At 41.6% G+C, this 27,344-nt stretch overlaps 1 protein-coding gene across 1 annotated transcript in view; it reads left to right on the plus strand.

The window, feature by feature from the left end:
- Window positions 1–27,344, plus strand: part of cblb (Cbl proto-oncogene B, E3 ubiquitin protein ligase) — a 131,520-nt gene that overhangs the window by 58,203 nt on the left and 45,973 nt on the right. The window contains exon 2 of the mRNA XM_055644365.1: window positions 13,127–13,273. Coding sequence (XP_055500340.1) covers window positions 13,127–13,273 — 147 coding nt within the window. The remainder of the gene's footprint in view (window positions 1–13,126; window positions 13,274–27,344) is intronic.

Raw genomic sequence — 27,344 nt, forward strand, 5'->3', positions numbered from 1 at the left:
ATCTGGTGGTGGGGGGAGGGCCATGGGGTCTTGCAAGAGGGAATTAAACAAAATCAGAAGAGTTCTTGTCGTTGGAGCTCGTGCAACTCCACTGTTTTAAATGAGGCAGATAGTAACAGAATTATAGACTATTACCCTGACATCAGTAGTGAAGGAATGGTTTGAGCCCAAGATAAAAGATGGATATGTAGCACATGGAAAACAGTGTTGTCAGACCATCAACATTAACTTCCCAAATGGAAATTGTGCAACAGGCAACTAAAAAGGCACATGATGCGTCAATTCTTGCAGCAAGAGGATTTGAGTATGCAGAACAAAATGCACAATGCACAAGCGGGGTCAGGCAGTATCTCTAGAAAACATGGATGAGCGACATTTCAGGACATTTGAAGAAGGGTCCCGACCCAAAGCATCACCTTTCCATATTCTTCAGGGATGCTGCCTGACCTGCTGAGCTACTCCAGCATTTTGTGTCCTTTTGTGTAAACCAACATTTGCGGTTTCTTGATTCTACACAATAGTTGAGTTAATTAAAACTAGATGTAAATCTATCTATCTACACACACATATATATATATATATATATATATATATATATATATATATATATATATATATATATCCATATCAGTCCATATACTGCAGTACGGATCCCTATCCTGCCTTTACATTCGTTGACGGTTACTCCTTCCTCAGCTTCCAATACACTTCGAATACAATGTTGCAAGACAGGAACACTGAACTTTTCACTGCTGCAGCAGGCAGGGATTTTTTTTAAAGAGGCAGGGCAGTGCTGGAATCTTACTTTTGAGAACGTTGCAAGACAGTTCCATTGGAGGAGACGGGTGCAGCAGTGGAGGGATTGGGTTTTAAAGGGCAGCAGACCCTGGAATCTGCACTTGAGAACGGCTTCTATTCCATTGGAGGATATATACATATATGGAATATTGGGTATATCACACCATAGCAGACCCAACAGGTATATACTTGGTATATCTATATCTATATATATATATATATATATATAAAAACTCAAATCAGTCCGCCTGCAGTACGGATCCCTTCCTGCCTTTCGATTCGTTGACGGCTGCTCCTTCTTCAGCTTCCAACACACTTCGAAACAATGTTGCAAGACAGGAACACTGAACTTTTCACTGCTGCAGCAGGCAGGGCAGTGCTGGAATCTTACTTTTGAGAACGGCTTCAGTTCCATTGGAGGAGACGGGTGCATGGTGGAATATTGGGTTGGGGGATCACACCATTGGGGGAGCAGACCCAACGGGTCTGCACTTGGTCTAGTATATATATAAAACTCAAATCAGTCCGCCTGCAGTACGGCTGCATTTCTTCCTTTGATTCATTGCCACGCCCAATCCAGACGCTCAATCTCCGAGATATTTTCCATTTCGGTAGAGATTTCGCTTTTCTTTCTAAGTATCCGCTCCTCATTTCATTTCGTCGTGTTCAAGTACATGTTTTTAATCAAATCCTTCTCCCCCCCGTCCCCCCACCCACCCCCAAGTATTTCGAAAATAAACAGGCTTCTCCATTTACATGTCAGCTTCCAACACACTTCGAAACAAAGTTGCAAGAGAGGAACACTGAACTTTTCACTGCTGCAGCAGGCAGGGGAGGGCTGCAATCTTACATTTGGGAACGGGCTCAGTTCCAATGGAGGAGACGGGTGCATGGTGGAATATTGGGTTGGGGATCACACCATTGGGGGAGCAGACCCAACGGGTCTGCATTTGGTCTAGTGTATATATATAAAACTCAAATCCATCCGCCTGCCGTACGGATCCCTTCCTGTCTTTTGATTCGTTGACGGCTACTCCTTCCTCAGCTCCCAACACACTTCGAAACAATGTTGCAAGACAGGAACACTGAACTTTTCACTGCTGCAGCAGGCAAGGGAGGTGCAATTGAGGGAGGCAGGGGAGTGCTGGAAACTTTTGGCAACGGCTTCAGTTCCATTGGAGGAGACGGGTGCATGGTGGAATATTGGGTTGGGGGAATCACACCATTGGGGGAGCAGACCCAACGGGTCTGCACTTGGTCTAGTAACTTTTAAATGGCTTTCCTATTTTCAGTTCCATTGGGTTAAAAAGTACCAAGAGTGACTTGTAAAGTCGCAGTTTTAAACACCATGGGAACTGGGGCTTTGGCTCAACTTGTCCATGCCGACAGTTGCCTACTTGAGCTAGTCCCATTTGCAGCGTTTGGCCCATATCCCTTTTTTCCTTTTCTATCTGTCCATGTACCTGCTTAAATGTGGTAATTGTACCTGCCTCTTCCATGTGGCAGCTCATTTCACAAACACACCACTCTGTGTGAAGAAATTGCCCCTTGGGTCTCTTTTAAATCACTCCCCTCTCACAAACTGATGCCCTATAATGTTGGACACCTGTACCTTGTTGAGGGAGGGGAAGAGGGGGGGGGGGGGGGGGGGGGGGGGGGGGGGGGAGGGGAGGGGACTGTGTTACCATTCACCTTAGCTGTGCTCCTCATGTTTTTTATATATCTCAATAAAGTTGCCCGTCAGCATTATTTTCTTCAGGGAAACAAGCTCCAGCTATTTTACCTTGAGTAATGACTGCCCCAAATACCTACATCTTTGCTCATCCATCTTGTGCAAAATTACTTCTAAATGCCAGAAATTATAGCTCGGCAATTCTTTACCAAAATAATTCTCAAAGGGTACTTGCAACAAATATTTGAGAGACAGCTGTTCATATGGCAAGGTATCAAAGAAATGGTCTTCCGAAATGAACATAGAAAATGTGATCTTTTCACTTTTGGTACTGATAATAATGAGTTTTGTTCAGAGATGCAGCATGGATAAAGCTCTTCTGTCCATTGATTGCATGTTGGCCATCAATCACCCGTCACACCACTTCTATGTTATCTCCACCTTCCTATCCACTCCCCAAACACAGCAGGTATAATTTACAGAGGCCAATCAACCTATAAACCACACATTTCTGGCATGTGGAAGAAAATTGCAGCACTTGGAGAAAACCTACACTGTCGCAGGGAAAACGTGCAAACTCCACATGGACAGCACCTGAGGTCAGGATCGAACCTGGATCTGTGGTGCAGTGAGGCAGCAGCGTTACTGGTTGAGCCACTGTGCTGTCCAAATGTTTTAGCACTTCAAAAATGAGTTCAGAAAGAATTGAACTAGAGCATGACAATGGATCGCCCTCTGAACCCAATACATTCTATTAGCGAAAGGAAGCTAGCTGTCATATACTGAAGAGTACAAATGTATTAATGCTGCAGGATGGAAATCATTTTCTGTCGATGGGGTAGGATGGGTCAAGAGCTGGGTGGAAGAGCAAACAAATCCTTTTAAAACAAGAGCAGATGACAGTATTAATTACCATTGCATCAAATCCGACCACTTTCAGTTTTTAGTTGAAGCACATTGTGTTCTGATTTGTAGGTCAAATCATGCCTAAAGCACAGCAGTGGTTTGTTTTGTACCATAACTATTGTGTCTCTTGGGATCTGTCTTCTTAAGAAGTTTTCTCATAAGTGAAGCCCAAGAAGAACAAAGGTTTACCTAGTTGTTTGTCTGAAACTGTTGATTACCTCTATCTTCTATTAATTTTTCAGACCAGATAATGGTCCATTTCCCTGTTAAAACTGCAAATATCATGGCTGGATTCTTGAACCATCGTATGAATCGGTTTTATTTAAAAATAAGACCATTAAAAGAAAAGTGGTGGGCTTACGTTCTACGGTTCACAGAGGCCATGTGCACCAGTATAGAAAGTCATGCATTGCACACCTAGATACCACGTCCATAGATCTTCACTACTCTTGCAGACCACTTGTGCAGATGTGGGAAATTTCAATGTGCGACGAGACTTGTTGCTACTTCCGGGCATCTAACTGAGCACCTGCTTCATTGATATTCACTCTTTCATGCTAAATGTTCACCCTGTCATTGTTGCACCGTGTGTACAATGTGTCTGATCTACAAAAACACTCTGCAGCAGTGTTTTTTTTAATTGGGATTATGCTTGGTTATGACCATCCCCATCCAATCACCCGCAAAACCTACCCCTTGAACTCCCTGCATACAGGATCTGGAAAATATTTACATGTGCATTATGTGGCAAATATCTGTCCATAGCTGTCTCCAGAAATAGGGAATCCATTGTCCAGTTGCCATTTGTCGTGTCTATTCCCTCACGTAGCTGAAAATTGTGAGTTGTCATCTTTCGATGGCTGAAAACTCGAGAATAATTCCCATGTCATGGAAAAAAAAGATTCTAATCGACTTCCTGGCTACAACCAAATTACTTCATTTTGTTGCATGTTTTCTTAAAAAAATTATATGATTTATTCTGTGTTCCAACTTTTAGTAAATGTAATTACTGTATAAGAAATAATATGGTGTAAATATTGTTGTAGACAGCAATTATTAGTCGTTTATTTGGAGTAGACCAGCTGCCGGAGGAAGTGGCTGAGATGGGTACAATTACAGCATTTAAATGCCACTGGACAGGCACATGGATGGGAAAGGATTGGAGGAATATGGGTCAGGCTTGTTCAAGCAGAACTAGCTAAGTTAAGCATAGATGAGTTGGGCTGATAGGCCTGCTTCTCTGTTGTATAGCTCTAAGACTCTGACGTATGTCGGACATTGGCTCTTGGAGTCGACAGGCTCTGTTGACTATTTTTCTACTGGCCGTGTTGAGGTAACAAAACAATTCTTGGGGTGTTTATGCTGTTCCATTTTCCAGAAGATTGTACTGTTGTAGCTGGTGCATGTGAATTCAAGCTTCATCTTCACAAGCCATCTTAACCAAGTAAGATTTCGAATACTGTGGAGTCACTTCTGTGTTGATTAATTGATTTGTACTTTTCACCAATTATATTTTTGTCCCAGTAATTGGACCTTGGGGTGGGGGTGGGGACTGAGGATTAGCTTGTGCCCTTTTGAACATTTTCTGAACTCTTTCATCAAACATTTAAATTTGGAGCAAGCCAAATTTATATTCCTTTTAATTAAATTCAAATGTTTCTTTAAATAATTATTTTGTTAAGCAAATGAAGTTAAATTCAGAAATGTTTCGTGTGGAGCACAAGGTGCTGGAGTAACTCAATGGGTCATAAGGTCATAAATTAGTGAAGCAGAATTTTGCCATTTGGCCCATCAAGTCCACTCTGCCATTCAATCATGGCTGAACTATTTCTCCTTCCAAACCCCATTCTACTGCTGGGTCAGTCAGCATCTCTGGAGAATATAGATGGGTGACGTTTTGGGTCTGGACCTATCTTCATATCTCTACCTCTTATCCAAATCTGTTCTCTCAAAAGGAGACCTGTACATCTCTGGCAATCAGAGATTATGAGCCGAATGAATTAATGAATAAGTTTATTGGCTAAGTATTCACATACAAAGAATTTGCCTTGGTGCTCTGCCCGCAAGTGACAACATGACATACAATGACAGTTAAGAATGACATATAAAATATTAAAGGAGAGGGACTGTCTGGAGTTTCGTTGTCTCTGTACTTAAGGAAAGAAACCTGTTTAAGGAAAGAAACTGTGACTAAAGTGGTTTGACTTTTATGTTGCACCAGAGAGAATGGAGTTTCAGGTCACTTCTTCCTTTTCACTTTATGAAAACCGAGAGGAAGAATGGATCCAAAACTGATCCCCCAATCTTAGAAGTCTTTTGTGTGCATTTTGTTAAATGCAGATTTTAAAATAAACAAAGCTGGCATTTGGCATGCAGCATTCAGCATTTGCTGTAAAATGTTGCTTTGAGAGATTTCTGAAGCCGGGTGTAGTAGTTATTTAAAATAAATAGTCTCCAGTTTATCAAGAGTTGTACTGTTCAATATTGTTCAGCTTTCCAGTTTCGGATGCATCGCACAGTAAATAGTATGGGTTTTCATTATATCATTGAGTTCATGCAAAATCTCAATTTGTCTAATTTCTCCTATCCAAGTCCCAATATGGAAATTAAAGAGTTTTAAAGCATAGTTAACTCAATTTATGATCCATATTTATTGCTGGAGAATTCCCTCAAGGGAATAGAGCTAATTGCATTTGTTCACAATATGACTCTCTTAAAATAGACATAGTCATTGGGGAAATGCTTTGACAAATATGGACTTTAATATGTGGTTAACGGGGTGCTGAATTATAGGGTTGTTACTAAAGTCCTGGGGTGATTTGGGGGGGGGGGGGGGGGGGGGATTGAGTATGGATAGAAAATTAGCCAGGTGTGATAGATTGGCAAATATCAGTGAAAGAGTTGCTTTGGAGTGAGTTGGAGGGATAAATTGTTATTGAATCGCTCAGAATGGTATTAAGATCTCTGCTTTTATTATATACACAATCAGTTGGGTGTACAGAGTGCACAGTTTGGAAGATTTGTTAACTGACAAATATAGTAGTAGACCAAGAAGGCACGAATGGGTGCAGGTGTAAAATGCTAACTTGTTAGATTTTCATCAATTGAGGAAAGAAACTAGAGGGCATCATTCCAAAAGATGGGAAAGATTTAGGGCTCTATGTGCATAGATTATTGAAAGTAACAGTTCATTTGGGATTCAAAAGGAGCTGGGTAAGTACTTGCAAAATAATTTTAATTTCTCTGTGATCAGGCAGAGAGCGTGACTAGCTGGATTGTTCTTGCAGTGTACGTACAGCAGTTCCTTCATGTTGTAACATTGCTCGAATTTGTAGATTGGTGGATTTTCATTGATTTTAAAATTTGTTCTCATTAATGATAATACTCTTGTTGTTGTTCTCAATATTATATATAAACTACAAACCTAACACGGATGTTGTCAATTTAAAACACAGCAGTTGATGGTTGCTGAGGTCAGTTGTGCCTTTACTAGGCAGGCAAAGGTTTTGTGGCCAGGTTGTGGTTTACAGGGCATTTGCATGTAGTTTCATGTACAAGGAAACCAGCTCAACAGGATTTTGTCTGGCCTACAGTATTCAGTGTGTGAGATTGAATTTTAGTTTTGATGAAAAATAAAAAATTAAACGACAGGTGTTTAGAAATTGAAGTATCTAACTTACATCTCCAGGCATTCATTGGTGAAGCAATTCTGCAAATGTGATTAAAAATTGTGCATTATCATCAATCTTTTCTAGTTCATAAAATATGGAATAGCTGAAAGGAAAGAATCAAACCTTTTGTTAAATATTCCCAGGAAGGCGCTACCCATTTAAAATAATGTCTCCATTTAAAGTGTAAGAAGGAACTGCAGATGCTGGTTTAAACCAAAGATTTACACAAAAAGCTGGAGTAACTCGGCGGGACTGGCAGCATCTCTGGAGAGGAGGAATGGGTGACGTTTCGTGTACCGAAGAAGGGTCTCGACCCGAAATGTCACCCATTCCTTCTCTCCAGAAATGCTGCCTGTCCGCTGAGTTACTCCAGCTTTTTGTGTCAAAGGATGACCTCCACAGTGACCACAACAGCCTGAGTGATTTGCTTTGTTAATATTGGAGGTAGAATGAAAAGAGAAGGATACTTAAAGCTATTATGTTTTGTGAATAATGAACATACAAAATTATACCAGCAAATAGCTTAATGAAACTTTTTTTTCTATAACTAATTGTAAAGGTGCATATCTCCAGTTCCATGACCAGTATCACAAACCGGTTAATCCATTGAATTAGGGGTTCAGTAATGAGAATAGTTTCATTAAATCCTTAAGTACCACACAGTCTTTCTGGCTGACTTCACACAGCTAGGAGAATTTCCTCAAAGTGCTTTTGCTGGCACTAAAACATTGCAGTTGATTTTAACACACCGATTCCAAACCTGTCGCGTACAGATGTTGAGAAAAGTTTCCCTTTCATAGACTGATTTTGTGTTACAATTAAGTTGTATTGCATTTTTTAAAACCAATTCCAAGGGCGCAAATCTTAAAAATCATTAGAAATGACTGAAAATTAAATGGTATTTCTGGATGACCAATGCCTGCATTTCCTCCAGAGCCAATACTTGAGAGGAATGTGATATTTACCAGTAGTTTGTGATGTCACCAGGATTATGATGACTGACTTTCTTGGCCTCGGCTTCCGTGAACTGAACGTATTCATTGCTCAACAAGCACATCTGCCACATAGACAATTCGTGTGCAGTATTTGTTTGTGTATTCATTTCTCTTTTGGGAGGATTTAGTGCCACTGGGTCAGTACCTGATTACTTTCTGTTTGCTCTAGCATCTTCAGTTTGCCGCATTGACCCATCTTAAACATGGTATGCCAGAATCACAATGCCCTTTGTAGTGTAAAGATATTTCCATTTCTCACACTTTGTTTATACAGTGCCCTCCATAATGTTTGGGCCAAAGACCCATCATTCATTTATTTATTTGCCTCTCTACTCCACAATTTGAGATTTGTAATAGAAAAAAACAGCATGTGGTTAAAGTGCACATTGTCAGATTTGAATGAAGCCCATTTTTACACATTTTGGTTTCACCATGTAGAAATTACAGCAGTGTTTATACCAAAGATACTAGAGGAGCTAAACTAGTATATTTGGTTTATACATAGCCCCCCCCCCCCCTTTTCAGGGCACCATAATGCTTGGGACACGGCAATGAGAGAGTTAGATATGGCCCTTGTGGCTAAAGGGATCAGGGGGTATGGAGATAAGGCAGGTACAGGATACTGAGTTGGATGATCAGCCATGATCATATGGAATGGTGGTGCAGGTTCGAAGGGCCGAATGGCCTACTCCTGCACCTATTTTCTATGTTTCTATGTAATGTCATGTAGTGTTCATGGCTGATCATGCACAATCAGTACGCCATTCCTGCCTTCTCCCCATATCCCCCGACTGCTATCTTCAAAAGCCCTATCTAGCTCTCTCTCTAAAGTATCCAGGGAACCAGCTTCCGCCGGCCTCTGAGGCAGAGAATTCCACAGACTCGCAACCTCTGTTTCCTCATCTGTTCTAAATGGCTTGCCCCTTATTCTTAAACTATGGCCCCTGGTTCTGGACTCCCCCAACACCGGGAACAAGTTTCCTGCATCTAGCGTGTCCAAACCCTTAATAAACCTGTTTAAATAAGAATCATTCTCATCCTTCTAAATTCGAGAGTATACAAGCCCAGCTGCTCCATTCTCTCAGCATATGACAGTCCCGCCATCCCGGGAATTAACATTGTCAACCTACGTTGCATTCCCTCAATAGCAAGAATGTCCTTCCTCAAATTTGGAAACCAAAACTTCCCACAATACTCCAGGTGTGGCCTCATTAGGGCCACTTCTTTGCTCCTACACTCAACGCCTCTTGTTATGAAGGCCAACATGCCATTCACTTTCTTCACTGCCTGCTGTACCTGCATGCTAACTTTCATTGACTGATGAACAAGGACCCCCAGATTCTGTTGTACTTATCCTTTTCCCAACTTGACACCATTTGGATAATAATCTGCCTTCCTGTTTTTGCTACCAAAGTGGATAACCTCACATTTATCTGCATTAAATTTCATCTGCCATGCATCTTCCCACTCCCCACAACCTGTCCAAGTCGCCCTGCATTCTCATAGCATCCTCCTCACAGTTCACACTGCCACCCAGCTTTCTGTCATCTGCAAATTTGCTAATGTTACTTGTAATCCCTTCATCTAAATCATTAATATATATTGTAAATAGCTCCAGTCCTAGCGCCGCGCCTTGCGGTACCCCACTGGTCATTGCCTGCCATTCAGAAAGGCACCTGTTAATCCCTGCTCTTTGTTTCCTGTCTGCCAACCAACGTTCTATCCATGTCAGCACTCTATCCATGTGCCCTAATTTTGCCCACTAATCTCCTATGTGGGACCTTATCAAGTGCTTTCTGAAAGTCCAGGTATACTACATCCACTGGCTCTCCCTTGTCCATTTTCCTAGTTGCATCCTCAAAACATTCCAGAAGATTACACAAGCATGATTTCCCCTTCGCAAATCCATGCTGACTCGGACCGATCCTATTACTGCTATCCAAATGTGCCGCTATTTCATCTTTTATGATTGACTCCAGCATCTTCCCCACCACCGATGTCAGGCTAACTGGTTCATAATTCCCTGTTTTCTCTCTCCCGCCTTTCTTAAAGTGGGATAACATTAGCTACCCGCCAATCCACAGGAACTGATCCTGAATCTATAGAACATTGGAAAATGATTACCAATGCGTCCATGATTTCTAGAGCCGCTTCCTTAAGTACCCTGGGATGCAGACCATCACGCCCTGGGGATTATCAGCCTTCAGTCCCATCATGTACAGTTGCTGGGTGCCTTCTCTGGTGATGCTCTGTCAGGCCTGTATTGTAGCCATCTTTAGTTTATGCTTGTTTTGGGGGCTAGTCCCCTTCAGTTTTCTCTTCAGCAGATAAAAGGCATGCTTGGGTTCAGATTGGGTGATTGACTTGGCAACTCAAGAATTGAACATTTTTTAGCTTTGAAAAACTCCTTTGTTGCTTTAGCAGTATGTTTGGGATCATTGTTTTGCTGTAGAATGAACCGCCGGCCAATGATTTTTGAGGCTTGTGTTTGAACTTGAGCAGATAGGATGTGTACACTTCAGAATTCATTATGCTACTACCGTTTGCAGTTGTATCGTCAATGAAGATAAGTGAGACTGTATCTTCAGCAGCCATACATGCCCAGGCCATAACACCCCCACCACCGTGTTTCACAGATGATGCTTTGGATCTTGGGCAGTTCCTTATAACCTGGCCATTTATTTTTGCGGTTAACCAGTGGTTTGCATCTTGCACTGTAGCCTCTGTATTTATGTTCATGAAGTCTTCTGCGGACAGTGGTTATTGACAGGTCCACACCTGACCCTTGAAGAGTGTTTCTGACCTGTTGGACAGGTGTTTGGGGATTTTCCTTTATTTTAGAGAGAATTCTTCTATCATCAGCTGTGGAGGTCTTCCTTGGCCTGCCAGTCCCTTTGCGATTAGTAAGCTCACCAGTGCTCTCTTTCTTCTTCATGATGTTCCAAACAGTTGGTTTTGGTAAGCCTAAGGTTTGGCTGATATCTCTAACAGTTTTATTCTTGTTTCTCAGCCTCATAATGGCTTCTTTGACTGTCATTGACACAACTTTGGTTATCATGTTGATAAACAGCAATAACATTTTCCAAAGGCGATGGAAAGACTGGAGGAAAGACTAGGTGCTGAGAGCTCTCTTATACCTGCATTAAGGAGGCAATTAAACACACCTGAGCAATTACAAACGCTTGTGAAGCCATGTGTCCCAAACATTATGGTGGCCTGAAATGGGGAACTATGTATAAACACAGCTATAATTTCTACACGGTGAAACCGAAACATATAAAAACACCCTTTAAAAACGGACAATGTGCACTTTAACCACATGTGATTTTTTTTCTATGACAAATCTCAAAGTGTGGAGTACAGAGGCAAATAAATAAATGATGGGTCTTTGTCCCAAACATTATGGAGGGCACTGTATACTCTCTCAACATACTGATGAGATATTCAGCACTTGCCAACTGTGACATAGCCTTGTACTGTGGACTCGGGTTTCTACGATCCGGTGAAACTTTTATATGTATTAATTATAAAATATACGGGATCATGTGTTTTTCTCCACGTAGTCCTTGCTCTGTTTGTACTCTAAGGCAAAAACGATTAACTGGGTCAAAGGACACCTTTACATTGGTCCCCTGAACTAGTAAAAAGTGAACAACAGGCTAATTGGTGTGTATGTTGGTTCACTTCATGCATTTAAACAAGATCTCTTTTATAATCGAACACAGAAGGCTTTCTGGCAGCTGCCAAAACTTTTTTTTTTTGTACAACATCTTCGAATGTTTACTTTTTGTTTTCAAGTTGCATTTCTCTGCAACCGAAGAAATAGTGAGATCAGAATTCTGAAAAAAACAACTTTCTTGTGGTTTTTCTACATTTAATATCCTTATTGAAGTGTGTGCGCACTTCTTATTAAAAATAAAGTTGTGGCACATCATTATCAATTTCCGGAGGTATCTATATTTTAGGTCTCTAACCTGAAACATTAATTTTGTTTCTTTCGACAGATGCTACCTAATCAACTCGCTTTTCATTTTCTAATTAAAATGTTCTATTTTTCGTTCAGATCTCCAACATCTGCAATTTTATTTAACTTTTCCCCTATATTTTGGGGTTGAATAGTGCTTTCTACTTTACTTTCTGCGAACAAGGGAAAGCGTTGATCTTTCCCCATTGGAGTTAATACATTTCAATTGTTAATTTGTTTTTAATTCACCAATTAATATTGAGACATTTTAATTTGGAAAATGTAAATATCTTTGTTATTTGTCCTAGTCTTCCACCTTTAAAATATTTTGGAAGCTGGCTTGAGAATTCCCTGATTTCTACTTTTTGTTTAACACTTTTTATCCTCAACAGGCTTCAAAAACTGTTTGAGGGCAGAAACAAGGGTTGAATGCTTCTCATCTCTGACTTAACACTTTGTATCAAGGAAACAAATTGAAAATCTGTTAAAGACAAACATTTCGGAACAACTATAAATTTTAAAATTCCATTAATTAAAACTAAAACATTGGTATTGTACTTCCCAAGCTCCTGTTTAACTGTTTCTCTTTGTGCAAGGAACTATTCCTATACTAGTTTCTTTCTGAAGGAATACTCCTGGGAAGTTGCAGCATGTTTGTACGTAGTGTTAGATTACAACATTGGATCACCATTGGGACATTGCCAGTGAAGCTGAACCTGCAAGTTCAAGACTTCCTCATTCACTTATCATTCCCAAACCTGGCTGTAGTTGTGTTGAGAAATATTGAGAGTGTTGTGTATAACTGTCACAATTTTCCATTTTCCAAGAATGGCCCATTTTGATTTTTTTAATGTTTGGAAATAAGATGAATCATCTTTTTTTAAGCAACTGACTTTTTCTGTGTATAGTTTCTTGCTTCATTTGGTATGTAGGGTGCTGTCTCGTTGTCGGTAAGGACTGTTGTTTCATGTGCACATTTGTACGGGTTCATTTGCAGACCATATTTTAAATAAAATTTGTGGTCTGCTGCAAATTTTAGAGCGTGAGGTGGAATTTAAATTTGTTTTGGAGTTGATTGAAATATTTAGTATTCTGATGTGTTACCTTTTTCTTTCCCTAGGAGAAATCTTACAAAGCTCTCGCTCATCTTTAGCCACATGCTTGCAGAAATCAAAGCCATCTTCCCTTTTGGCCATTTTCAAGGCGACAACTTTCGCATCACAAAAGCAGATGCTGCCGAATTTTGGAAACGTGCTTTTGATGACAAGTATGTATGACATTTAAAAATCTTTTGTTAAAAGGTGATAATTTCTTAAACGACCGTGAAGCATGGAGTTTGTGACAAACTCATTCACAAGTGTGCTCGTGAAGTGTATTAGAATTAGAAATTACCCAGTTCTTTGTAATGTTTTATAAAAACTGACGTTACCAGTATCCCACAGAGTGCAGATTTTTGAAAAACACTGTGGCCTGCATGAAGGGCTCCTTTATATGTGGGCACCAGAGCAGTAAGTGTCTCTGTTATAGCATAGATTTCTCCACTTTGTTTAGATAATCTTTTGGTTTGACCTTTACAGTGACTTTGCAGTTCACATTTGGTTTCTTCATTTCTGCAGCATTTGATGTACAAATAAGTCCAAATAAAATGGAAACAGAGGCTAAATACTAACATTATTTTTGATTTAATTTTGCTGTAAACTATTATCCAGTAACAACTTCTGCATTATTAATAATTTTGTCTCTAAATATAATGCAGACAGTTTTTCTTGGATTTTTTCCAAATAATTTGTTCAATCTGAAGCTTTGTAACATGTTTTGAAAATGTGGAAATATTATTGAAGTAATCTAGATAGTGCTGGAATTCTTATGCAGAAAGCTCTTTTCTGTTTTTATGCACTGTTTTGGTCTTGGAATCTGCAGATTGGTAAAATAGAGGGGGAAAAAAAGTTTAACCATTGTTGGTTAAATCTAAGTGTCATCAAAAGTTTATTCTAAAACTTTTAGTCTCATAAAATACAAGCACTTAAAAGATGCATTCTGAACTCAATATGGATTTATGTATCCCAACGATTAACTCATAAACTCGTTTAATTAACTTGTAATCTAGAACTCGTTTAATTAACTCTTAATCTAGAAACATTCAGCTGAACGGTTCAAAGCTGTAATTTGGATCTGTAATTTGCATGCCTGTTTTATGAAAACAACTGTGAACATTCTAAGTGTATTTTTTTGGGAGAGTTACTTGATAATAAATGAAAGTTGTTCCTTTTTGCTATGATGGTTCATTAATGTCTAAATATTCCTTTTTAAAGTCTTCTGGTTGGCCAAGATTGTTTGAGGGGTGAAAACATTATGTTTTGAAAACATACGTTTGGTGTTCATTTGCAAAAATGTCATTTTAAGCATTCCTCCATTGTTCTGTAAAATAATCATAAAAGTAGATTCAGAGAAAGCAAGAAAATAATAGCATGTAGTTGTGCAGAGCATTGGATTAATTACCCAAATTCAGCTTGTCCTTCTCTACATCAGCAACCATAACTTGGGGGAAATAATTGATTGCAACACCCCAGCTTCAGATCCTTACTTTGGGTGCAATTTCTGACCTAACAGTGCTGAAAGTCTAATTGAGTTTATTGACAAAACCAACAGAGAATTATTGCCACGTTTTCCATGTACATCTTGATTTAACCAAGTATAGGGCGAAGAGCAATGTGTAACGTTTTTGTTGCTCAATATTTATTGCCTTGGGAAGCTCATTTTTGCTGGTCATATGAAGCTGCTGGATTTTGGGACAACAGAAAGGGATGTGGTCAGTAGGGTTTGAAACCATTTGAATGGTATTCTGATTTTGCATGGAACTGGATGTGATCTGTTTACAGCTATTTAATTGTCAGTAGCTGGAAGAAATGGAAGTGGGCTGGTGGGGTTTGTATTTGATGCAGTTCATACAGGCATTGCTTGCGAACAGATCTCTTGTATGTAGCTACCACTTGGTGTACTTTAATGTTTTAAAGTCCAATTCTTTAGGAAGGATGCAAATCGGTTTATGCCATTGATTTAATTTAAATTTATTATTTTTGTAGAAAATCATTTGTAATCTCGGGCAGGAAGGTTTATAAATTAGAGGGTGCTGCCCATTTCCTAACACACCATGTTCTGGGTCTGAAGAAGGGACCCAAAACGTTGCCCATTCCTTTTCTCCAGAAATACTGCCTGGGTCACTGAGTTAATCCAACATTTTGTCTACCTTCGATTTAAATCAGCATCTGCAGTTCTTTCCTACACGCAAGTTCTGTTTTCTCCTGAGTGCTAACTTCAGTTGGCTCTTGGATGAGCTATAGGTGCACCCGTTATCTCTACAACTATTCCCAGTCTTTGAATCCTCCATGATATCTGTGCTTTGTCAATTCTAGCTTTTTGATGACATTGGAATTCAATCATTCAGTCGTAAGCAGTTCATTCTTCAATATTCAAGGCTATACTATAATATAACTGAATATGAGGATGAATTTAATGAATATCTGAGGGCGGTGGACGTCAGACCAATAGATATCTTTAAGGTGTATAAATATTTAACAGATTGATGAATAGAGGCATGTGGAGAAATGGCAGAGAAAATGTGAGGCCATGATCAAATTGAATGACATGCAGGCTTGATGGGCCTGGTAGCTTACTACAGGTGCACAACCTTTTATCCGAAAGCCTTGGGACCAGACACTTCTCGGATTTCGGAATTTTTCAGATTTCGGAATGGAAGATTTTTAGCGTAGATTAGGCGCGGGCGGCTTAAAGTCTGGAGCGGCTGCCTCCTCCCCGGAGACCGGGGAATCATTGTAAATCATTGCTTAAATGTTAGTCAGTTAGTTTGGAGGGATTTTATGTGGTGGGGAGGGTGAAGGCGGAAACTTTAATTCTTAGTCCCCTACCTGGTCGGAGAGGCGGGGAGCGGGCAATGCCTTACCGGGTCGCCGTGCAGTAAGCTCCGGAGCGCTGTGGCCGCCGACTCCCAACATCGCGGGGCTGCGGGCGTCCGGCCGCGGGCGGCGCCGGTTGGAGCTCTGACCCCGGCAACTCTACCCCTGGCTGTGCGGCGCTCCAAATCCAGCGCCGCCCGCCCAGCTCCGCGCAAAGCAGTAGGATATCAAAAACCATAGCCGTGAGCACTGGCTCACCCCAAGGCTGTGTCCTAAGCCCCCTGCTGTTTAGTCTGCTGACACACGACTTTACTGCTAGACTCAACAACTTCATCAACAAGTTCGCTGATGACACGACAGTGAGTCGGCGTACAGGATGGAGGTGGAGCTGCTCACGGGTTGGTGCAAATCCCACAACCTCATTCTCAACGTGGGAAAAACTAAGGAGATGGTGGTTGACTTCAGGAGGGCGGGGAAACAACACCATACACCTCTGCACATCGATGGAGCTGATGTGGAAAGGGTCAGCAGCGTGAAGTTCCTAGGACTACACCTGTCAGATGACCTGAAGTCCACGGCCAACACCACAGCACTGGTCAAGAGAACCCAGCAGCGACTACACCCTCTCCGAAGACTACGTAAAGCAGGTCTCCCCACTACACACCTACGGACTTTTTATAGGGGGACAATCGAGAGCACATTGACCTACGGCATCACTTCCTGGTTCGGGAGCTGCAAGGCGTACGAACGGCACCAACTAGACAGGATTGTGAAGACCGCCAGCAGGATTATTGGTGCTCTACTCCCTTTCCTGCTGGACATGTACAGGAAGAGATGTATCAGCAGAGCCATCTCCATCATCAAAGACCCCTACCACCCATCGCATCACATATTCTCCATCCTGCCATCTGAGAAGAGGTACAGGAGCATTAGCTGCAAAACCAGCAGGATGCTCCTCAGCTTCTTCCCGCAGGCTATAAGACTGCTAAACGGACTTTGCCCCCTGCCAAAGTATCGCGCACCAACCACCAACCTGGACACACTGCAGCAGAGCCACTGTTGTGCCGCTGCCGATCGGAATGCCTGTTGAATGTTTAGTAGAGTGTTAAATTTGTTCATTATATATGTATTTTTATTTCTATTTATTTTTAATGCACACTGAATGGACACTGGTTGAGCAACGTTTTTTTGTTTCCTCTGGGTATGTGAATACTCAGGAAATGACAATAAAGATATACAATACAATACAATTCATTGTGGTAGACATTACAACTGGTGGGCGCTAATCATTGAGACGGGTCAATATTTCTCTTGGGTACTGCTAGAGGTTTCCTTGAAGCGGATGGGGACAGTAGACTGCTGAAGCAAGATATTGAAAATGTCAATAAAAACGTTGGTCAGTTAATTGACCGCGATTTCAGAGTCCAGAGACTATAATCTGGCTGGTTTCCAAGGGTTTAAGTGGAGGTTGATCTGTCTGCAGGGTGTGCGGGGCAGAACCAGTATGGGTGGGGCGGCACGCAGAGGTTGAACATCGCCTGCTTCAAATGGGCCGAAGACATTTTGCTCATCCGGTAGAGATGATTCATTGGTAGAGATCATCCATGATTTTGGCCCGTAGCCCACGATGTATTTGGGGCCAGCCACAGTCACCTGACATCCACTTATTGTCTTATGGGTCCTCCTGTCTAAACCTACCTTTCTCTTCTCCTTTTAAGATACTTCTTGGAACCAGAACCAATTTTTGAGTTTTCTCTTTTCTGATCTTAAAAGTAAAATGGTGCTTTTTTTTTGTACCATTCTGTAAATGTTTTCAAGTAATTTATACTCATTCTTGAAATTGAACCAATGATCTGTTTTAATATATTGCCGAAAGAAGGGTCTTGACCCAAAACATCACCTATCCATGTTCTTCAGAAGTGCTGTCTGATCTTCTGAGTTACTGCTGCACCCTGTGTCCTTTTGCGTTTTAATATACAGTATTCCAATGTGGCTTGGCACTAATTTTGTTTTATAACATTTACGTAAACTTGTGGGCTGTTGAGCCAATTGAGTATGTTGTTGATCTTTAAAGGTCACAGTTGGTGAATCTATCGAGATGAAGAAAGAGAGTTGCTTTTTTTGTCCGGAAAGAAAAAGGTTCTAATGTTTAGTCTTGTTGATAGTTTTCAGTAAAATGAAGCTGAGTTCAAACTCAAAAGTATTTGAACCTCCCATGCACCATTGCCTGCCTCCTGACATGCATTGCTGCTGCTGCATCACCACTATACACGCATCCACTGCAGAACCTTGGAGCAGAATCAATGGGCTGAATGGCTTAATTCTGCTCCTACAACTTATCAAATGTGAAAATAGTGGGTGTTTAAATTTGTGCCACAACTGTGACCTTTTGTATTTGTCAGTGTAAGGCCTGTAGATTTTTTGAAAGCATGTACACCACCAGTTCAGAATAATTTGCAAATCCTTATCTTTTTGAAAGATGTTAAACTGAGGTTCTATCTGCCACTGCAAATGAGCGAGTTCCCACGCTGCCCAAGTGCACATTTTTCTTGTAGTCAAAACCAGCAAAACGGATAAAGTGCTGACACTTCTCTCTCCTGTTTGAGCAATGTGCCTGTGTGCAAATAACTCTCCATTCTTACCGATGAAAGTATGCCTGTACTTTAGAGGTAATTAATTATACAGCACAGGAATAGCCTATGTCTCTGCCGAACATGATGCCAAGTTGAACTATTCTCACCTCTCTGTACATAATCCTTATCCTTCCATTCTCTGTGTATCTAGGTGTGTATAATAATTAGTTGCACACATACTACATGTGGTCTTGTTGTATAAGTTGCCTGAACAATTATTAGTTAAAAAAAAAAGTCGGGCATATAGCTACAAGAGGACCTATGTCAAATGCTCTGTGTAGAAACTTGGCTGGAAACCAAAGAATTTGGGCACATATTACTTAGAGGAGAAATATTTAGATTGGTTGTATTCAAGGTATTAGTGCATGGTCCACTTTTCTTTGTGAATCGGACATGGTTATTGTGAATATAGTCTTGATCAACAACAAAACATGAAATTTGATATGTAGATCAGTTTTGAGATTGAATGGGATTCTAGACTTAATGACAAGACACTTAAACGAAAATAAATGAACAGAGACGCCTAGGGTTCAAGTGGATAATTACCTGCAAGTTTGATAAAACTATAAAAACAACCTAATTGAATTTTTATTCTCTAGGATCATGGTCTTACAAAAAAAGTAATTGATTTTCTGTGAAACGTGGCCAATCTCTGACTTGTCCAGTTTTGCGTACTGTGAAGTTCTCTGGTGTTGATTCATTGTGAAAAATGCCATATGAATCCTGTATTAAAGCAGAACAAATAAGGCTTGACTGAATACATCTGAAGATCTTGATGAAAATGAAGAAATAGCAATGATCTGGTGGTTGGTGAAGGATATATATATGGAGGATCTATTCCCTGGTGGAGGGTATATAGTGTGTTTGGATTGTTAGAAAGCCTCTATAATATAGATACTAGACTAAGTGGGACCCGTTGAGTCCCAGTCACATGGGAGGCCTGGTCCCTCAACGCAACCCGTTCCCCCAATGCAATATTCCACCACTCTCCCATAGCCCCTAACTGCGCAGGCGCGGCTCATTTCCCCTCACCCCCGAGCACTTCCGCCCCCTCTTTAGGTGTGGGAAGGGGGGGGTGGGTGTGTGGTCGGCGGGGGGGGGGGGGGGGGGGGGGGAAGAGGGATAGGGGAGTTGTGTGGGAGGGGGGGGAAGAGGGATATGGGAGGGTGTTGGTGGGGGGAGTGTGTGTGTGGGGTGTGGATGGGGGCTGTGGTGGGGGAGGGGTGTGTGGACGGGGGAAGTGAACTCGAAGAAAAGATGGGGGGGTGGTGGGGGGGGATGAGCCAGCGAAAGGGACCAGAGGGGTAGTGGCTGGAATTGGCAGTGCGATGTGGACTCACAGCGGTCGCTGTTCGCTCTCCTCCGCCCGGATCAGAGTCTCCGTTTTCTGTTTGGAGACATCTCCGACTCCGGGCTAGGCAGGGAAGGCTCTCCGACTCTGGGCTGGGCCTCCGACTCTGGGCTGGGCCGGGTCTCCCACGCTGGGCTGCTTGGGGTCCCTCCGAAAATTGTGTCCGGTTGGAAACCTCCGCAGGCCATCCTCAGTTCCAGTAAAGATGCAATGGTGCAGGATGGGGTGGACCGTCTCGGGGAGTACAGGGGGAAGAGACTACTCCACGCGGCGCTGACTGGCAGAAGAGGTCGATCTGCACACGCGATTTTAAAGATTTTTACACCTCGCTAACTTTTACAACATTCAACCAATCGGAACAAAACTTGGTGCACTCGCAGCACAGGAGAACGGTGAGTGAACTAAGAAAAATCGTAGTGCTATTGCGAACCGTTTTTGTGCAAATAGAAAGACCGCCAAACCGGAAAATAACAAGATCGGAGTTTTAGTTATGTGTAGATGGATTTTACCATCACATAGGAAACTATTAGAATAGTTTCTGTAAAATGTTCTTCCCATTGTGCAGCTGGTACAGCTGCTATTTCACAGATATCCAAGATTGATCCTGACCTCTTTCAGTTTGGAGCTTGCACATTCTCCCTGTGAACACTTGGGTTTGCTTCCAGGTGCTACGGTTTCCTCTAACATCCCAAAGATGGGTGGATTTGTAGGTTAATTGGACGGTCTAAAAAATTGCCCCTCGAGTGTAGGGAGTGGATGAGAAAGAGAGACAACATAGAACTAGTGTGCGAATGGGTGATCAATAATTGGTGTGGACTGAAAGGCCTATTTACATGCTATATCTCTTTTTAAAAAACAAGTGAAGAATGCTTCTCTTCATTATATACGCAACATAATCTTAAGGCTATAGCGATGCACACTGCAGTGGGAGGGCTGGAAAATGGGATTAGTGTTGATAGGTGCTTAAGGGCTCAGTAGGCTGACTGGCTTGTTTTCATGCTGTATAATGCTGACTAAACACTTATTTTTAGAACCCAGAGTTATGATTAAATTAAAATATTTATCACCAGCTTGCGTGCAAGTGAACCAGGGGATCTCAAATTAACAGATAACATTTTTCCAGGGTTAAATGAAAACCCTTGGAGGAAGAAAATGACTGAAGGATTGCATTTTTATGTATAGGAAGGAACTGCACAGACTGATCTGAAAAAGGGTCTCAACCCGAAACGTCACCCATTCCTTCTCTACAGCGATGCTGCCTTTCCCGCTGAGTTATTCCAGCATTTTGTGTCTATCTTTGATTGCATTTTTATGATCTGCATATTTACAGTTATCCAAACACAAAGTTCGATTGACTAACTTATACTTAAAAGAAAAAATGATCAATAAAGCTTCAAGCATATTAGAATAATTCCTGGAAAAAGTAGAAACATCATAACTGTTCAGAACAATTGCTATGGATTTTGGTTAAAGATGTTAAATATAAATACTCACATGATTACTGGATTTAAAAAATGTATGAAATGCTTTACAATCAGCTTCAGTTCAGTTTAATATTCATTGAATTTCCTGCAATGAATCATTTCTTAATTGGCAGCAAGTGAACTCTCATCTGATTATTGAGAGGGGTTCAGATGAGGAGACATTTTAATTGTAAATTATAAGTTATTCTTAAAATTCTAATATTATCTGAACATTAAGTGGAGGAATGGAATCACTGGACATTGGAATGCTTACACAGGGAGAAGTTATGTTGTAATGATGCTCGTTGCATGTTCTTCATATTCCTGGAGTTGGGCAGCTGAGGTACAAAGCTAATGGGACCAAATAATTAAATCATTTTGTGCAGCAGCAACATCAAAAACGGGAACCTTTGGTGGTCACTACAGAATGAAATATATCAAAACCTCTTTTTGGTTTGCTGGGCATCTGGGATGTTGTCTGATAGATCATTAATGTTGAAGACATTTGCAGCATTTTCATAGGCTCGCCAGGTCTGCAAGTATTCTTGGAAATATCAAAATCAGACTTTATTCGCCAAGTATGTTTTGCAACGTACGAGGAATTTCATTGGCCAGGTCAGTCATACAATTAAAAGTAACAGATCACTCAAAAGCGCATTTTAATATGAACATCCACCACAGTGACTCCTACACAGTCCTCACTGTGATGGAAGGCAAAATAAAGTTCAAATCCTTCCCTTAGTTCTTCCTTGGTCGTGGGCCTTGAACCCCCATTAACGTGATGATCTTGACTCCCATAGCCGGCGGCGTTCGGGCCCTCCGCGTCGAGGCGATCCGCTCCCGCATCGGGGGGATGTCAGCTCCCCCGCGCCGGCCGATCAAACCTCGCGTTGGGGCTGGTCGAGCCCTCCGCGACGTTGGAGCTCCCGACTAGCCTCACCCAAGACTGTGAACCCTGTGACCTTTCCCTTTTTGAATTAAAAAAAACCCCAATAAAATTAAGCATGTACATTGGCTACATTTTTATAAATTACGTTCTTTATATTTGTATTATTATTTTAATTAATTTTATTTTAGTTAATCATTGCTTCCCTTTTGTACCTGCTCTTTGTCGTCTCTGTACTTTGCTAATGCTGATTGTAGATGCACTGCATATGATACAAGATACAAGATACAAGATAAATTTAATTGTCACTTGTGCCAGATGGCACAGTGAAATGAATTCCCATACAGCCATACAATAAAAATAAACAGGACTCAACACACTATAGAATTCAACACAAAACATCCCCACACAGCAGAACCAAAGTTTCCCACTGTGTGGGAAGGCATCAAAATCAGTCTCTTCCTCCACTGTTCCCCGTGGTCAGGGTCTCCCCAAGCCCTCCGTAGTTGCAGCTACGGGCGGCCCGATGTCCAGGACCGCTCGCCGGGATGATACCAGTCCTCCGTTCTTCAGACTGAACTGTAGTGGGGAGGAGAAAGTTGACAAACGGATGGGGATGGGACAAAGCCTGGCATGTGTGAGTAGGGGTAGGGGGTGGGGAGGAGGGTTGATTGGCTGGTAGGTGTCCCAAGACTAGAAATGAAAGTGAGACAAAAGGGTGTGAGATGAGGAAGGACGAAGAGTGAAATGTAAAGCCAGAGAGAGTTGAATTTATTGTCACATGAGCCGAGGTACAGCGAAAAGCTTCTGCTGCATTCTAAACTGTCAATGAAAAGACAGTACATGATTACAATCAAGCCATCCACAATGTACCGATGCATGATAAAGGGAATAGTAGAGTTCAAGTAAGAAATGTTGCAGTCGGAGTAGAGATTTAAAAGATTGAGCGATTGTAATGCGCGATTGCAGATCCACTTCTGCGACTAGTACACAGTCGCCTAGGTTGGGTGCCATCTTGGATCTATCAGGGATATAGCTGGGAGGGGATGGGGTGATGAGGGGTTCAATAGTGAGAGAAATGAGTGTGCACTGGGAGGTGAGCACAGGAACGAGTATCACTTAAAATTGGAGAATTCAATGTCTATCCCCTCACTGGTGCACACTCCATTTCTTAAACCATCCTGCCCCTCTTTCTTTAGCAATGTTACAAAATTTTGAGATTTTAAAAATCAAGCCTGTAATTTATCCCATCAGATAAAGCATAAAAAGAAGTTTAATTTGACACCTAATTCACTTTCATGTCTTCAGTATTAAAAATGTTATGGCCATTTTCATACTCAGAAATTAGCATCTTGTCCCTATTGTTTTTCCATTGACTTAACACAAAAGCTGTGATCGAGGGCAGTCAAAAGCCAATCACTTTCTTAAAAATTAAGAGAACTAAAATAAATTTTCAGTTATTATAGATTGAAGCATTCTGAAACAAATATGAAACAATCTTACTTGGATGACTTGAAATTAAAGCATATAGTTAGTTACCTAATTGTAGCTAATTACAAAATTCAATTACAAGACCTAAACATCTATCAATTTCTTAAGAATAGATTAACATTTTTAAATAGCCTGTGTCCAAATAACATTCACACAAGAATTCACAATATAACATAATTTTTAAATCTCATTGTCATGGATTTAGAGGTCAAATGGAAGGAATTTAATGTTTAATACCTGTAAATTAATGGCCATTTAAATCATCTTGCGAGTGGGTTTTTCTGGAACATGATCATTTGGAACGTTGCAGTTTGCAGTGAATTTATACCCCATATAGGCAGCAAAAATACTGCCGGTTCGTATGGGGGAAAAAAATCACCATTTCGCAAATTAAAATGTGAATTAAAGGCATCTTAAGGAGCACTTTTATACATAAAATAAACGGCTTTCTTTTACCTGTCCCGTACCTGAAATCTGTCCCGTTATCGGCATTGACTGCATTAAAAGCTGATTTTAAAATTACTCCAGCGCTGAACTTGTCGGGCGATTATTAAAAATAAATAAATAAGCAAACTGTGGTTGAATTGCCCAAGATTGGGATGCGTGGATCTTTTTATGCACAGTGTTGTACAATTCTAATTTTTACTTGTCTTTGTGGGAAAGGTTGCTATTGTCAGAATATCATTTGTCTTCAGAAAGTGGGGTAAAGTCTATCAAAGCATCTATGTCCTTCATGGGTACTGACCACTTCCCCCCCCAGTGTATGGATCAAAAGGAGGCATTACCTGAAAGTGGCAGCCAGTATCACAAAGCTGGCCCACTCTCATTTAACCCCTACCTTTGTGGAACACTGGTCCAGGTTCAGGAACAGCTTCTTCCCAACAAGCATCAGGCTATTAAACACCAACTAAACAATAGACTACGAGCTGTCTTGGTTGCACTAGGGACTTGGTGCTTTTGTTTTGCACTAATATTGCTTTTAATTTATTGCTTTCATTTGTTCATTGTGCTCTGTGCTCTTCATTGCATACCTGTTAAGCTGCTTCAAGTAAAAATGTCATTGTTTTGTTTCTGGCATGCATGACAATAAAGCACTTTTGAATATTTTACCACCAGTGACGCACTGCACATTCACTGCAACTTTTTAATCCTGTTCTGACCAAATTTGCAACGTTTCTGCGGAGTAGCGGACAGCAAAGAGATCACAATTGAGGTTTGTGGTTTGAAGACTACAATAGTGGGCAATGTGATTTAAACTGACCTTATTACATATTCTGTTGCGGTAATCAAACTTGGGTTCTCCCAAACCTTTTGTTTCCTGAATTGTATTTGAGTATGTGTTATTTTGTGCTTCCACGTGATCAATTACTTATTTGGATTGGAAATAATTTCCTGGTAAGCGAGGTTTAATGAATTTAGATATTGGACTTTATGTGCCTATTGAGGTTTTTATCCTAATTGTACTACTTTTGTGGATTCAAGAAAAGGGAAGTTATGAAGTACAGGTGCACAACCTTTTATCCGACGATCCAAATAACGAAAACCTCCGAATAGCGACATTTTTTCAGTCCTTGAAGAAAGGTCCTTGAAAACGTTCACCGAGGGCGGCTCGCAGAGCTGACAGCGGAACCTCCGGTCAGTCCTCGAAGAAAGGGGAACTAAATCCCCATTCATAAAAGAGAAGGTGAGGGTATATTGCGCGGGTGGGTTAATAATTGACAATCTGCTGCTGCCTGCCCGCTGAGTTAAAAAAGTTCCCACGGTAGACTCACGATACACAGTGTATCGTGAGTCTTGCATGAGAACTTTTTAACTTAGCATGCAGGCAGCAGCAAATTGTCGCTCCCTTAAGTTTCACCCCACTACAGTTCCCAGTCTCGGCTCCATTCCAGAGGGGTGACCGGAGACGTCAGGACCAACGGGACACCGACTGCAAGCACGGAGATCCCAGAGACTCACAGCCAGCAGCAACTCCAGCCCAGCCCCGCTCCAACACCAGAGGAACCCGGGTTGCGGATGAGGGGGTGCAGCTCGGGCTGTGGGCGAACTGCCACTTGTCGCTGTAGCGGCCCATCGGGGAGCGGGTTCCTGTTGGTCCTGACATCTCCGGCCATCCCCCTGGACAGGAGCTGAGAGACGTCAGGACCACCAGAAGCCGCTCCCCGATGCGCCGCTACAGCGACAAGTGGCAGTTCACCCACAGCCCGAGCTGCGCCCCCTCATCGAGACACCGACCCCCAGGCCCACTGCAAGCACGGAGATCCCAGAGACTCACAGCCAGCAACAACTCTAGCCCAGCCCCGCTCCAACTCCAGAGGAACCCGGGTTGCGGATGAGGGGGCGCAGCTCGGGCTGTGGGCGAACTGCCACTTGTCGCCGTAGCGGCCCATCGGGCAGCGGATTCCTCTGGAGTTGGAGGGACAGGGAGACAAAGCGGCCTTTGAGAATGGTGGGCAATCACTTCCAAAGTTCTGCCCACACTGTCAGTACACCTCTCGTACACTTGTCACCCGCACTAAGATTATCTCGCGGAGAATGATCCCAGCCTAACCCTCCCTATTCTCTCCTATTCTGCAAGAAAAAACTACATTGAAGACTCAAACTCGTGATCGAGTAACTGCCGGGATCGAGGCGCAAACTCGCGACCTTGCGGATATGAGCCGAGCACTCTACCACTGAGCCAGCCGTTAAAATCTACGCTAAAAATCTTCCATTCCGAAAGCCGAAAAATTCTGAATTACGAAAAGTGTCTGGTCCCAAGGCTTTCGGATAAAAAGGTTGTGCACCTGTGACAAGATTGGACATTGGAAGAGGCAGGGAGGAATGTGTGCCTGTGACAAGATTAGCATTGTTCTGATTTGTTTTATAAAATTACATTTGACTAAGACTATAGATGGCAGAAATCTGAAATGAAGATAGAAACTAGAATATAGCAGCAGCATCTGTGGAAAGGGAAACAAATCTAACATTTAGGTCCAAGGCCCTTGGTCAGAGCTGAGAAGTTTTTGATTGTTGCCTTTACTTTTAAGATTTGTGAACATTTAGGATTTGTTTTGTTGTTGGGTAGGTTAGATAGATGTGAGAGTGCAAATGGAATCCAAACTATAAGTATGAGGAAGCACTCATACTTAAGATGGCAAATATGGCAAGGGGATATATAATTAATGGTATGCTACTGGGAAATGCAGAGGGGATGAAGGATCTCTGCAAGTAGTTCCTATTAGTTAGAATATTAAATGTTTAAAACACATAGGAAATATGTCTGTGTCAGTTGAAACTTGGAATGTAAGTTATGCTAGTTAGGCCACAGAACAGCGTACAGTTCTGGTCACTAGGATGGGTGGAGAGGAGATTGAAGAGGAACTAGTTTAGTTATGAGGTGTGACTTCATGGGAAAAGGGTCATTGAAGAAGTCAAGTGTTTTATTGTCATGTGTCCCAGATAGAACAATGAAATTTTTACTTGCTGCAGCACAACAGAATATGTAAACATAGTACACTGAAAACAATATGATAACCGAGAGAGGAAACAAAACGTTCTGTGTGTGTGTGTATCTATATCTCTATATCTCTATATCTCTATATCTCTATGTACACACAC

Source organism: Leucoraja erinacea, chromosome 13 (genome assembly GCF_028641065.1).
Source record: "Leucoraja erinacea ecotype New England chromosome 13, Leri_hhj_1, whole genome shotgun sequence".
NCBI lineage: Eukaryota > Metazoa > Chordata > Chondrichthyes > Rajiformes > Rajidae > Leucoraja > Leucoraja erinaceus.